At 37.5% G+C, this 12,600-nt stretch overlaps 1 protein-coding gene across 2 annotated transcripts in view; it reads right to left on the bottom strand.

The window, feature by feature from the left end:
• Nucleotides 1-263: 263 nt before the first annotated feature.
• IGF1 (insulin like growth factor 1) overlaps nucleotides 264-12,600 on the bottom strand; it is an 80,184-nt gene continuing 67,847 nt past the window's right edge. For both annotated transcript variants that reach the window (XM_053584526.1, XM_053584527.1), the window contains exon 4: nucleotides 264-6,594. In XM_053584526.1, the coding sequence (XP_053440501.1) occupies nucleotides 6,535-6,594 (60 nt within the window). In that variant the 3' untranslated portion in view covers nucleotides 264-6,534. The remainder of the gene's footprint in view (nucleotides 6,595-12,600) is intronic.

The following is a 12,600-nucleotide window of genomic DNA, read 5'->3' as shown; positions in this document are numbered from 1 at the left end:
TACTTTAACCTGCTTTATTGTTAATTATATAGTGTACAATTCACAGATCTCTAACATAGTTTGTGCAAGTCCTTTGAAATATTTATTTGTAAATATAATCTGTAAATTCTATAAGATAGCTCCATTTTTGTGTAGCATAAGTTTTACTCTTCTGAGTATGCTTTCATGTTTATTTGGTACGATGACCTTAATAAGACAGCTATATATAATAGTAGTATTCTTAAGAAATGACACATTACACCAATATTATCCAAAAGAACTAATTAATCAAACATGATTAATTTTAATGTAATTACTAAAGAAAGATATACCATTTTATTATGACACTCTAGCCATACATTTTCAAAATATGCTTATTAAACAGTAAATGTAAGATAATGATTCATTTAGTTACATTTTTGAGAAGTCATTAGGATTGATATTCCTCTGCCATAAGTGAATTGAATAACAATTTCAAATATAATCAGAATTAATTTAATAAAAAATATGTTTTTCAACTAAGACAGGTATAATGAATGACCAATCATTAATTCTGGTTTCAAAATAGCAGGGAAAATTAATTCAGTGTCTGTAAGTTTACTTATCACAGTTGACCTATAAGTGTGATAAAAATTCATGAGGCAAAATACATGATGTAATCCCAATTCTCATAGTTCATTAACTCTCTTAGCAAAAAGAGATCTGACTTGATATTTGGGGCCTTTATGTAAACTGAATATAAGCTGCATGATGTTTGAAAGTTTTTGATATTTTGAACAGACATTTTAATGATACATAGACACAGATAAGAGATGTGAGTAGACAGCTTGAGGTTTCAGAGTCCCTCCTGCAGTGTGTTAGCAGCAGGTACAAGATAAATATCAAAACAAAATCAGATTAAGGGATTAACAGGAGTAACTTTGCTATGAGTCAGTAAGTGGGGTCAATGGTGGCTTGAAAGGGATTTTAGAATTCTGTTTTCATTTTTCCTACTTTACATCAGTGCATTTTGGGCAAAAGAAGATGAGTAATGTTTACTTTCAAGCCTGGGCGATTTGACAAAAGGCAGATTCTAAGGACTGTGAAAAGTCACAGGTGATTCAGCTCGAGTTATTAAGTAGGAGAAATCTATCTCCATTTTAGCTTGTATTTCAGATAGGCAGTAACATTTGGATTTTTGTGTCCTCTCCCTCAATTTCTCTCTCTCTTTTTTATTAAATAAAGGGAAGTGTTGTTTTTTTCTTTTCTTGAAACACTGTAACAATCACAGCTGAAAAATGGGGAGAGAGAAGGACCCCGTTTAAGATTAATGTAATCATACATTAAAAGGGAATATGTGAAATGTATGTCTTTAATAAGGTTCCTTTAATTCTAAGGTTTCAGCTTAGTCAGCTCTCTGTGAAATTCTAAGGCAGATACTAAAATAATAAGGACTGGGACGAATAAAGACAATTTCACAAATCCCCTGGGCCTCTGTCTCATCCGTGAGAGATTTCCTTAAAAAAAGAAACATACTATATACTACTTGCTCTAGAGAGGACATGGTTATTTAAATTGTTATCTTTATCCTGTACCATATGCACTTAAAGCTTCAGTCTTCTTGTCCTCTTCTTTTTTTTAAATAGAAATTACACACACACAAAAAAAATCTATGTATCACTTTCTAATAACTAAAGGAAAGTCTTATAGAATATTACAAAGAAATAAGCAGATATGTATTACAGGAATAAATGCTAGCATTGCAAATGAAGCAAAAACAGAGAATCAACAACATTTTCCTTTTGTTGTTGTCCCCTCAGATTCTGGCCGTTATGACCTTTGCAAGGGAGGGGCATAAAGACTCATAATTTTTTATATTTTGAAATAAATGATGCCATAACGCAAATCAGATTTATCTTTGGAAAACATTGATGGGAAGCCCACATAATTTGCATGGGAACACTCTTTCTTATAAGGAGAGCCAAACAGGTTCTGAGCTAATAAGTTAGTACAATCTTTTTAAGATTAAAAATAGCAAAACATTTTAAATAGTCTGATTATAGTTTTAACAAGTCAAACATACATTTCTATCTAGCCTATAGTTTTAAAATCTATATGGGTTTAATATTATCATTCCTCATTCCAATATAAAAAAAAGAAGAAAAGGACCAAGTCATTTTGAACATTAAGATATTCATAAAGACTGTATAGAGTGAAAAAAAAAAAAACCCAAAAAACAAAACAGAAAACAAAAAAAATCTTCACAGATTGTTAGCCATCTCTTTCAACGATTTCTCATAAATTCTTCTCTTTATCAGTAGATAACCCTCATCTCATAAGGAAATACTTCCCAACATTTCCCAGTGAGATCAGTAATTGCTTTTTATGAGAGCTACTGTTCTCTGAGATGTTTGGGTGAAGGAAGAATATCTTCTATAAACCAGTAAATGCCAAAAAATACCCAAGGGGGATGTGGCAGAAGTGATTTTTATCAGATAAATATCTGTATTTTTTCTCTTTTTGTTTTTATTTTCTCCACTTGCTGAATATCTGTTTTAGAACAGAGAGCACAAAAATCAAGAGTAACCTACTCATCTTTTTAGTTCTGCCATTTGCCTACTAAGATCTTTTTTCTTGCTTTCCATTCATACTACATGCTCTTGATCAAGGTGTTCAGATTAGATAATATATTGCTAATTTTGCTAAGTTTGAGAGCCAACAAAATAATGCAGCCTTCTAGCTTTTAAGAGTTTCCATCTCCTGCCCCTGTACCCCCAAATTCACAATTTGGTGAACTGTATACTACTTGCGAGTGATCAAAAGTTGAAAGGTGGTGGTGGCTAGACCTAATGCTATTTTATTAAGCCATCTATCTATAGAATTGTTGTTTTCATACTTTAAAAAAATATGTCTATGCTTTCTTTTTTTATCTTTTTTTTTTTTTTAAGTCAAGTACTTTCTTAAAGAAACAATAGCACCACATTGGCATAGCTGGCCAAACAATAAATGGGAAAGCAAAATGTGCTATGTCTTTCATTCTAAGCCTTCTCCCAAGGGTAGAAACTAGTAACAGAAACCCTGGAGCCACAGTACCAGAGATGGTTTCATCTACACAAACATTGACATTGCAAGAAGGGGAAGGATTCTGAAGGGAGGCAAAGAGTTTTGTTTTTTATTTTTAATAAGAATTTCAAGGAAGTGATTTATTATCAGTATTACATTAGATTCTTAGTATGAATGTTTGCATATGTGTGTATTTGTGTGTGCGTGTAGAGATTTTCTTGTCCCCAGAAGAGCAGATTCTGATGAAGAGATGCATTAATCTTTTCAGCGCAGCCTCCTCATCTTGAAATGTTCAAATAATATTTCATTCTAGTTAGGGAAGTGGGAACAGAAATTTGACCTAGTTATTGAGTATTGTTGATTGTCAGTTAAATTGCAAATAAGCTCATAAGTCGAAAGCTCATTTTTACCAATATGTACAATTCTTTTACAAACATCTTGAAATTGGCCATTTTAAAAGTCTAAAGCCATGTAATTCTAAAGCAAAGCCTATACAGTTTGAGCGGTGAAATTTAGGTGCACCTTCAAGCAAGCTTGGATTACTCTGCTATAGTACTTAGCCATCAACTGACTTTCAGATTAAATCATTTGTCTTCTAGTTTAAATCATTTAAAAATAAAATAGTAGCAGTGGTATCATTAGTTATTTTTAATTAGTTGATTTATAACCAGTTGTAGAGGATTGCCTGGAGGAAAAAGTTAAAAAAGATAATATGGCTTCACATATTTAAGCTTTCCTCATGGAGAGATTTTTGACTATGAATAGAATTAAACGAATAAAATAAATCATGGACACTCTTAGAATTGTCATATCCAATTATGTCAGAGAACCTCTAAGTCTGTGGAAGACTGCCTGTAAAGCTTCGCTGAGGGTCAGTCATTTTAAAAGTACACAGTGGGAACAAAAAATAAAAATCTGAAGTGCTGTTTACAGGCCGAGGGCTAAAATGACATCTAGTTTCTTTTTCATCTGTCTGCAGTGATCAGGACGCTGCCCAGCATGACCCTGGGGGGCCTCAATTCAAGTGTAATAAGGCTGGACTGAGAGTTTAAATGCTCATTGACTGAGCAGGAGTGCTCCACTAAATAGGCCCTTCCTTTTGCATACATTCAGAAATCCAGGAAGTTTTTTTGTTTGTTTATTTTCTGGCCTCTGAATCTTGAGGTGACCCAGTGGGAGGAAAACTGAAGATGTTGTTTTGTTCTTCATTTATACTTTCCAAGAATATAAAGGATAACATTTGCATGTAATAATCAAACCTGGGTGCTTTTTACTGAAATGTTCTAAGGTAAATAAAAAGATCTGAATGCTAGACAGTTCCTTATTCTAATCAGAAAATCTTGATCTACAGACAAGGACCACTTTCTAGGTTACAATGGGCCCATCCTCACCCTGGGATTTTCTTGATACCAATTTTCAGTTGAATGGATAAGACACATCCGCAGAGAGCTATGTGCTATCCTTCCAAGAAGACATAAGGGGAAATTTCTAACTGTGAAGGAAATGTTTGCCACTCAGCTAGCAACATGCTCTAGTTAAGCATGTTTTAACAAAAATTAAAAGAAATGTGTATATGTATATTCAGTTAAGAATAAGAGTAAAGTCCATTAAAGAAAGCAATTTTGTGACTTTTTATTAGATATTATTTCAAAATTTAAAATCTTGGATCATTTTTCTTATTGCCTAGAAAGAAGGAATAAATGTGCTTTTTAAAATTAATAGAGCATCACTTACAATATTAAAAGAGGTTTTATTAGATATTTAGCAAACTGCTTGGAAGAGTCTGTGAGTGCTAGAATTGGGTAGTAATTAATTCCTTTTCACTGATATAGAAATCTTCTCATTTTTCTCCTTTTGTTCTTTTCTTTTCTCTCTTTCCACTTATCTTTATATTCATAAGTCTAAATGCAGCATCCAAAATCGAATACTAAACCAAATATTTCTAACTTTTTAAAAAAGTGTTTAAAACGGTATTGAGCTTTTAACAACGAGTTAGTTGGGCAGTTTAAATGGATAGCTTCACAGACAAGAGTTTGGATGTCAGGATTAATCTCCAATTATGCTGTGAATGGGTTGTTTATAGAATTCCATCCCAGCAATGCAAGGGCTCTGATTTTGTACCCTCATAGCAACCCAGGGTAAAAATCTTACGCTTTATCATTTTAATCCTCATACCACCCCTTTGAGGTAGGTAGATGATGTATTGCCCCCATTTTGCAGATGAGGAAACTGAGGCACAGAGAGGTGAAGTGACTTGCCCAAGGTCACATAGTGGTGAATCCATGGCAGAGCTGGCAGATGTTTGTGTCTGCAGTGAGAAAAAGAAACCAGGACTATTAGAATTCCTAGCCCTCTGCATTTCCCATTCCGAGGCTTCCTCTCTGGACTCGCGAATCAAATTTGTATTAGTAGACTTTTGTGCCTTAAGTTCCTCTTGGAAGGTGTAATTGGGGGGTGCTTTCCCTGCTTTCCCCTATAGATGGATCTGTCAGTCCTCTTTCTCTGTCTTTCCTCTTTGGCTCCAGGCTTCCTTCTGTTTTGCTTTCACCTTTTACCGTTTTAGCCAGACTCTTTCATATAACAAACTACAAAATAGCACCATTGTACTAAAAAACAGAGTTTTACATACTGTTCGATATATCCTGTATTACTGATATGCTAAATTTACATAGTGCTCTATATGGAAAAAATAAAAAGAGAAAAGTTACTAATCGTTTTGCACACTAACTTATCATTTGAGGGAACTGTTTAGAGTTTAAGAGACTTTCTACATTTAAAACATATGCCTAAAAATGATTGGCCTCAAAGTTGTAATAATTGCATTGCTTTTGTAAGCATGATGTGGAAAAATAAAGCTTTGTGTCTAAAATAAGTGCATCCAACTTATATTTGGTATAAATGCCACAGATGGAATCTGGCGGGTTAAAAATTGGTGTGCTACTTGACTACTTGCTGCTCTTTGAGGAGGCCAAATTCGGCAAATATAAAGGTTATGAAGAGAGGTGGTTGGAGACAGACAAACGAGATTATCAGACACTGTAAAACAAACCGCCTGTGTTGTGTAGAAAGAAGTGCAAATAAGGAAACAATTCATAAACCACTTAGACAAGGTTGCTGAAGGAATGGCTCCAGCAGCCAAGATTCAGAGAGGAATTTAGTGCAACTGGATCTATACAACACCCATGCATTTGTGGCTCTTGAGAGGCAGGGACTAAGATATATATATATATATATATATATATTTTGTTTTTTTCTATAGAACATTATTGATAAAGGATCAACAGCAATCTACCAACTCCAGGACCATTTTTGCAAGGTGCAAAGCTTTAACAATCACTCCTAAAGACAATGTTGGAATGTTTACTTGTATATTTCATTGGGGGGAATGCCCATCTTTTAAATGTTATCAAAATTCTTTTTTTTTGGTAGGTGTTCCAATGTTCAACAGGTAACTCGTATAGAGCAAAGGATCCTGTGGTGACATGTCATTCTTCACTCCTCAGGAGAGTCTTCCTACATCCTGTAGTTCTTGTTTCCTGCACTCCCTCGACTTGCGTTCTTCAAATGTACTTCCTATAAATAAGGGAGAAAAAGTGGCATTAACTTGATGAGGCCTTATGTACCCATTCTCTCATTGAACCTTAACCTTTCGTGTCTTATGCCTTACCAGTCAAGCTAATAGGGAACTTGAGTCTTGGTTTTTTTTGAAAGGACCATATTCTATGTATAGGTGGACCTCACTTATTTATTTATTTTTGAGACAGAATCTCATTTTGTGGCCCTTGGTAGAGTGCCGTGGCATCATAGCTCAAACTCTTGAGCTCAAGGGATCCTTTTGCCCAGTTTTTTCATTTTTAGTAGAGACAGGGTCTCACTCTTGCTCAGGCTAATCTCAAACTCCTGAGCTCAAGCAATCCACCTGCCCCGGCCTCCCATAGTGCTAGGATTACAGGCATTAGCTACCATGCCCAGCCACTCAGGTTTTTTCTATGTACCCTGGTGATATGAATACCACAGATTGCTTTATAAGCATACACAGATGCATTTCCATCCATCTGCCTACATCACAGATTCATCAACAGGAAGAGGATTCTGAAAAATCCTGCTTTCTGGCCTATAGCTCTTTTCCTAACCACCACCACCACCACCACAAGAAAAATCAATCACCTTTTGGAGTCATCCTCTGTTGTTTTGTCACAATTTGTTGTGTTTTAATCTTTGTAAAAAAAGATATTTTCCTTTAGAAAACTCCTCCTCTAGAGAAAGGTAGAGTTTTAGAAGTAGAAGGCTGAGAAGTTTTGTAATTAATTTTGAATCTGTAAATTCACAGATATACTAAGCTTATCTCAAATCCTAGCTCTTCCTTTTTCTAGCTATGTGAACTTGTGCAAGTGACAATCTCTTGTATCTCAGTTTCTTCATCTGTAGAATAGGACAGTAATAGTATCTATATCATAGAATTGAAGATTAATGAATTGAAAATCACTTCCAATAAGCTTGGCACATGGTAAATGCTATGCGAGCATTAGCTGCTGTGATTATTTACTCATTTTCTATCTTCCCTTTATTAGCATCTTTATTGAGAAATAACCATTCTAGGAGTAGAAATCCTGGGTCCTTTGGTTTGGTGCTGCCATTCACTCATCATAGGTAATGCTGTTATTTAAGGAATATTGAGTGTTGTTTAGAATATAAGCCCTTTGGGAGCAGGGACTTGTCTGTTCACTGTCATAGTCCTAGTATCTGGGACAGTGCCCAGGATACTGCAGGTGCTTGATAAATATCTGCAAATGAATTGAATGAATGAATGTGAGGTACCCGCCTCATTATGTACAGAACCAAGTCATTATACTTTACCTGTAAATATTATTTTATCCTTGAATATGTTTGTTTGTTTGTTTGTTTTTTGGCTGGGGCTGGGTTTGAACCCGCCACCTCTGGCATATGGGACGGGCGCCCTACTCCTTGAGCCACAGGCGCCGCCCATTATCCTTGAATATGTTTGAATAGCAAAGAATTTAGATTAGGAGATTTGAAAAAATAAAGAAGGAAATGGCATTTACATGCATAAACTTAAGGTACTTCTTTTCTTGGCGTTACTTTTGCTGGAGGGCCCTCTATAGGAAGATGTAATGGGAAGTTATTGATATAAAATGAAGTTTAAGGAGCCACTGTATCCCTTTTCTGTAGGATATGTTTTCAGCAGGACCAAAAACAAGAGTTCTCACCATGATGTCTGGAATTGCCAAACCATTCCTTCCACCTAAGGTGACAAATGCCCACCAGATCACGTTGTTAGGAGCTACCGTACCTTAGAGATCACTCAGACCTGAGACCTGGAGAGGGTGAGAGGTTTAAGTACTGAGACTGGGAAAATAACATCTATTGGCTAAGGCCCGTGGGGATTTGGCGTTTTTTTTCACACATTTTTCAGCTCTTTTTGGAACATCAGCGTTATCACGAAATCCTTCATAAAAAGTCTCTAGTACTTTGTGAGTTGATGGTCAATATCCTACTGACTGAATAGAGAGGAGATGGCATAATAGTGTAAAAGTATTTATTAAACTAGCTAGTTCAGTGGCCACTGCAAAGAAAGCTGTTGGGAAGAATCAGGGCATTTGTATAGAGTAGCTTGAAATGCCACCTATACATTTTAATATACTGGCATGTTTTCTTTAAGTTCATACAAGTCCATTTAACATGCATTTATTGTAGTCCAAAGCATCTACCATTAAGCTATTGGCACACTTGGGTTCCTTATCTCACATCTTATGCTACTTTCCTAAAGGAGTTCTCTAGAAAAATAAAGGAAAGATATATGAGGCCACAGAGTAGCATCACTTATGTTCCCAAACAGTAGTTATCAAATTAATTGATAGGCAGAGAGACACACTAATTTGAATTTTATCTCTTTTTTTTTTTTTTCTGTTTTAGGAGGCTTACCAGCTTTTATAAAAAGATGATTTATAGGAATCTGCAATGCCCAGACTAAGAAAACACTCAAGAATGAAATGATAAAAGAAAGTCTCATGAAGACTTTAATCTCCTCTCAAGTTGAGTTAATTCCAAATTTTTAGAAGAAAACAGTAAGGTATTTTCTGGGCTTCACTCTTCAAATTCATGGGGGCTATAGCAAAAAGAATTGAAGTTAAATTGGCCAGCCATATAGATCTTATCTTTTGTCCTCGACCTAGAGATTCTTTTTCTTTTGCCTCAAAAGGTATGAAGTGCTAAGTCTGAGCAGAGGGACCCTCTGGCCTGTTTCTTTTGTGTCTGTCTCAGCATCACAGCAAAGCCATGGGCTGAAACTCACTTGAGTAAAGTGGATGCTGCTCCAAGTAGCATGGTTCCCATGCACACTCACAAATGGTGAAGGCCATTCAAACCAGCTGGGATGTTGTCTGGTTTGCATTTGGCTCTCTTCCCAGGCTCTCACATGTGACTTCTTTGTTGCAGACAATGACAGGGACAAAACAAAAGCACTCAGGGACTTGGTCTCAGTTGCATCTGTTGTTTTTCTCATTGTCTTAACTTAATTACTCTGGCCACCCTTGACAATGGGTGGCAAGTGGAGGCGGATAGAAGCAGCCTTGCTTGTTGGAGCTGGCACCCACCTTCAATGCACTTCTTGAAGGGTTATGAAACTGTCCCACATTCCACCAAGCAAAAACTTCTCACTTCAACAGTTTGTCCAAGACAAACAAACCAGCTGAAACTGTTTCTAGTATGCAACTAGACAGATTTTTGAAGGGAAAACAGTAGTGAGTAAATACTGTTTCCTATTGACACCAGGGAAGGTAAGACCATTAAAAAATTTTTTTGATCCTTCAGCTTACTAAGGTTGATTAAAGAAACATATCCTTCTGAAGGAAGGGTCAACCAACTCATTAGAAACTAAGTTTGAGAAGAGCTTAGTTAGTGATAGACATTATTACACATTGTGTACACAGATACTTAGGAAGCTAGAAGAGGCCCTGAAGAGACCATTCGCATTCTCTCCTTACCTTCTGCCTCATATCCTAGCATTTTCCTCCTATCCAGAGGAAAGCTATCCACAAACTTTTCAATTAAGAAAATAATAATAATAGCAATAATAATAATGCTGATGATAATAATCTTGCTTAACATTTGCAGAAGCTTTACAGTTTGCAGAATAATCTCACTGAATCCTCACAACCACCTCCTGAGGGGATGTGATGTGGTTCACATCAGTCCCACTTACAAGCTGAGGCTGTCTAAGATTTAGTAACATGCTTTAGTGCACATTGGAACAAACCAATAGGCCTAGGACTGAAATAACAGTTCCCATTGCTTGAACATTTATTATGTGCTGGGTACTATATAATGCAGGTTAATTGCATACGTTTTCTTATTTAGTTATAATTCTTTCTGAGATGAGTGCTGGCATCTTGACCACTTCACCTTTAAGGACTCTGAAGCTTGGAAAGGGTGAACAACTTGCCTGATTTCTTACAGTGAAGACATATGGGACAGTGGTTGGGATTTGCACCAGTTTCTTCAAACTCTATAGCCACTCTGCTATCTTACCTACTCAGAGGGGAAAACATCTGGTGCCTCAGAGTCCAAATCTCTTTCCAACAGCAATAGTTGATGAGCCACCTGTGATCCCAGATGGTGGTAGATGACACTGGTTTAGAGGGTAAGGCAGTGCCTTGGGGCAGAGCACTCTTAACTAGGAGGGTGAGTGCCCTTCCCTTACCATAAGTGGGAGCTGGGCCCTATTTGTAATGGTTATTTATAGAGGACTAGTGCATAGTATTCAGTTAGCAAAAGCTCACCCGCTGGGTATTATAATGCCTTCTTTTCTCCCTGCCTATCTTTATGAGACTTTTCCTGAGAGAGAGAATCTAAAAGAAAGATGATAATAGTCTCTTTACATTTTAGGGAGGAAGCAGTGATGTTTTCAATGGACTATGTTTCCATCTCCACCCACTCCAAACAAGTTAAGTATTGTATGACATAAAGTCTAAGAAAAGCCTGGCACTATAAAAAAATACTGGGAAAATACTGTCCAGCATGGAATATTAGCAGTGCCATACACAACATAAAGTACTAACTTGGCATTGACCCTCTGCCCAAAAAAGGGTTAAATGGGAAAGAAAGAGCAGTGGGTGACTGGAGAGACGGTGGTGTTATCAGCTCTTTACCTGTTGAAAAGGATGTGCGTAGCAATTTTGCAGGCTTGGCCTGGGGATATGTGAAATTTTGGAAGGTGATTTTGATATCTTGGTATCAATTTTAATATCTCTTTCCTTCAGGGAATCCCAAGTTCAAATTCCAGGAGAGTTGGGTCAGCCTTTCATCTCCAGGAGCCAACCAGTTTGTCATGACATCTACTTGGTGCTTTGGGATATGACTTTAGAACCGAAGGACAAGGTGCACCACGTTCTAAGAGACCTGAACTCCCTGTTCATGTGGCTGCCTCTTTAACGAAGAGTGAGAGGTGTGTACTTACTGGACACAAGGTTGGTTTGCCCAGCCTCATGTTTCTTTCCGGAAATCTCATCTCGCTTTTTATGTGACTATGGTGGGAATGGCCTTTTCCCCCTAATATGACCCTCTTCTTTGGCAGGCCCCTCCCATATGCCACTGACTGAGTGTGATGGGGACACCAAGGCACACTCCTTCCTGGGAAATACAGGATGCTTTTTTTGGCCAGTGTTGGCTGAAAGATTCCTTGCTGGCTTTGCTGAACTTTACTTTCTGCAGCAGGTGAGGATATGTCCACCCAATCTTCTCTCCCTCCCTCCTTCACTTGGGGTAGGACTCACTTTCACACAGGGATTCCTCGTGATAAAAGCCCAGTCTCATCTTTTATTTCTCGGAGGCCCTGGGCTTACACACCTGCTTTGGAGTTGTGTGACCTTTGAGAATCGCTGTGTTGGTCTCTCCTTAGTTTCCTGTTCTGTAAAATGAAAGGGCAGGAGAAGAACACCCACCCCGTGGTGTTGCTATCACTGAATGTTATAACACTTACACATTAACTGAGCAGAGGGGATAGTTGTGTGCAGGGGAGTCTACTATTTCAAGGACACTTGATTTAGATCTGTTATGCGAACTTGACTGTTAGCAGTATTCTACCTTTGTTAGAGCATTGATGCGCTACAGGGTAAATCCTGCATGTTTGTCTCACCACTCAAAGGTAAGCTCCTTGAGAACAGGCAAGCATAGTTCCTTCACCTCTGTATCCTCCCCAAATGCAAGTATGGTGCTTTAAGCAAAGTGACAAACTGAGAAATGTTTGTTAAATTGATTTAGATTTGCTGCAGGAGTGGAAGAAAAGTATTCAAGTCAACAGCAAGCATTGTATGGCTGCTTTCTTCCCCCTGTGCTTACAAGGGAAGATAGCACAGAGCCTCTTCCTGTCTCAGAACTTACAAGTACCAGGCTGTGGTATAGTAAGTATCAATTAAGAAATGAAGGAGGCTCGGTGCCTGTGGCTCAAGTGGCTAAAGCACCGGCCACCTACGCTTGAGCTGGCAGGTTCAAATCCAGCCCGGGCCCGCCAAATAACAATGACGGCTGCAACCAAAAAATAGCCGGGCAGGGCGGCGCCTG

The sequence above is a fragment of the Nycticebus coucang genome, chromosome 3 (genome assembly GCF_027406575.1).
Source record: "Nycticebus coucang isolate mNycCou1 chromosome 3, mNycCou1.pri, whole genome shotgun sequence".
Taxonomy (NCBI): Eukaryota; Metazoa; Chordata; class Mammalia; order Primates; family Lorisidae; genus Nycticebus; species Nycticebus coucang.
The sequence above is the reverse complement of the archived record's forward strand: the minus strand, read 5'-3'. Positions and strand labels throughout refer to the sequence as shown.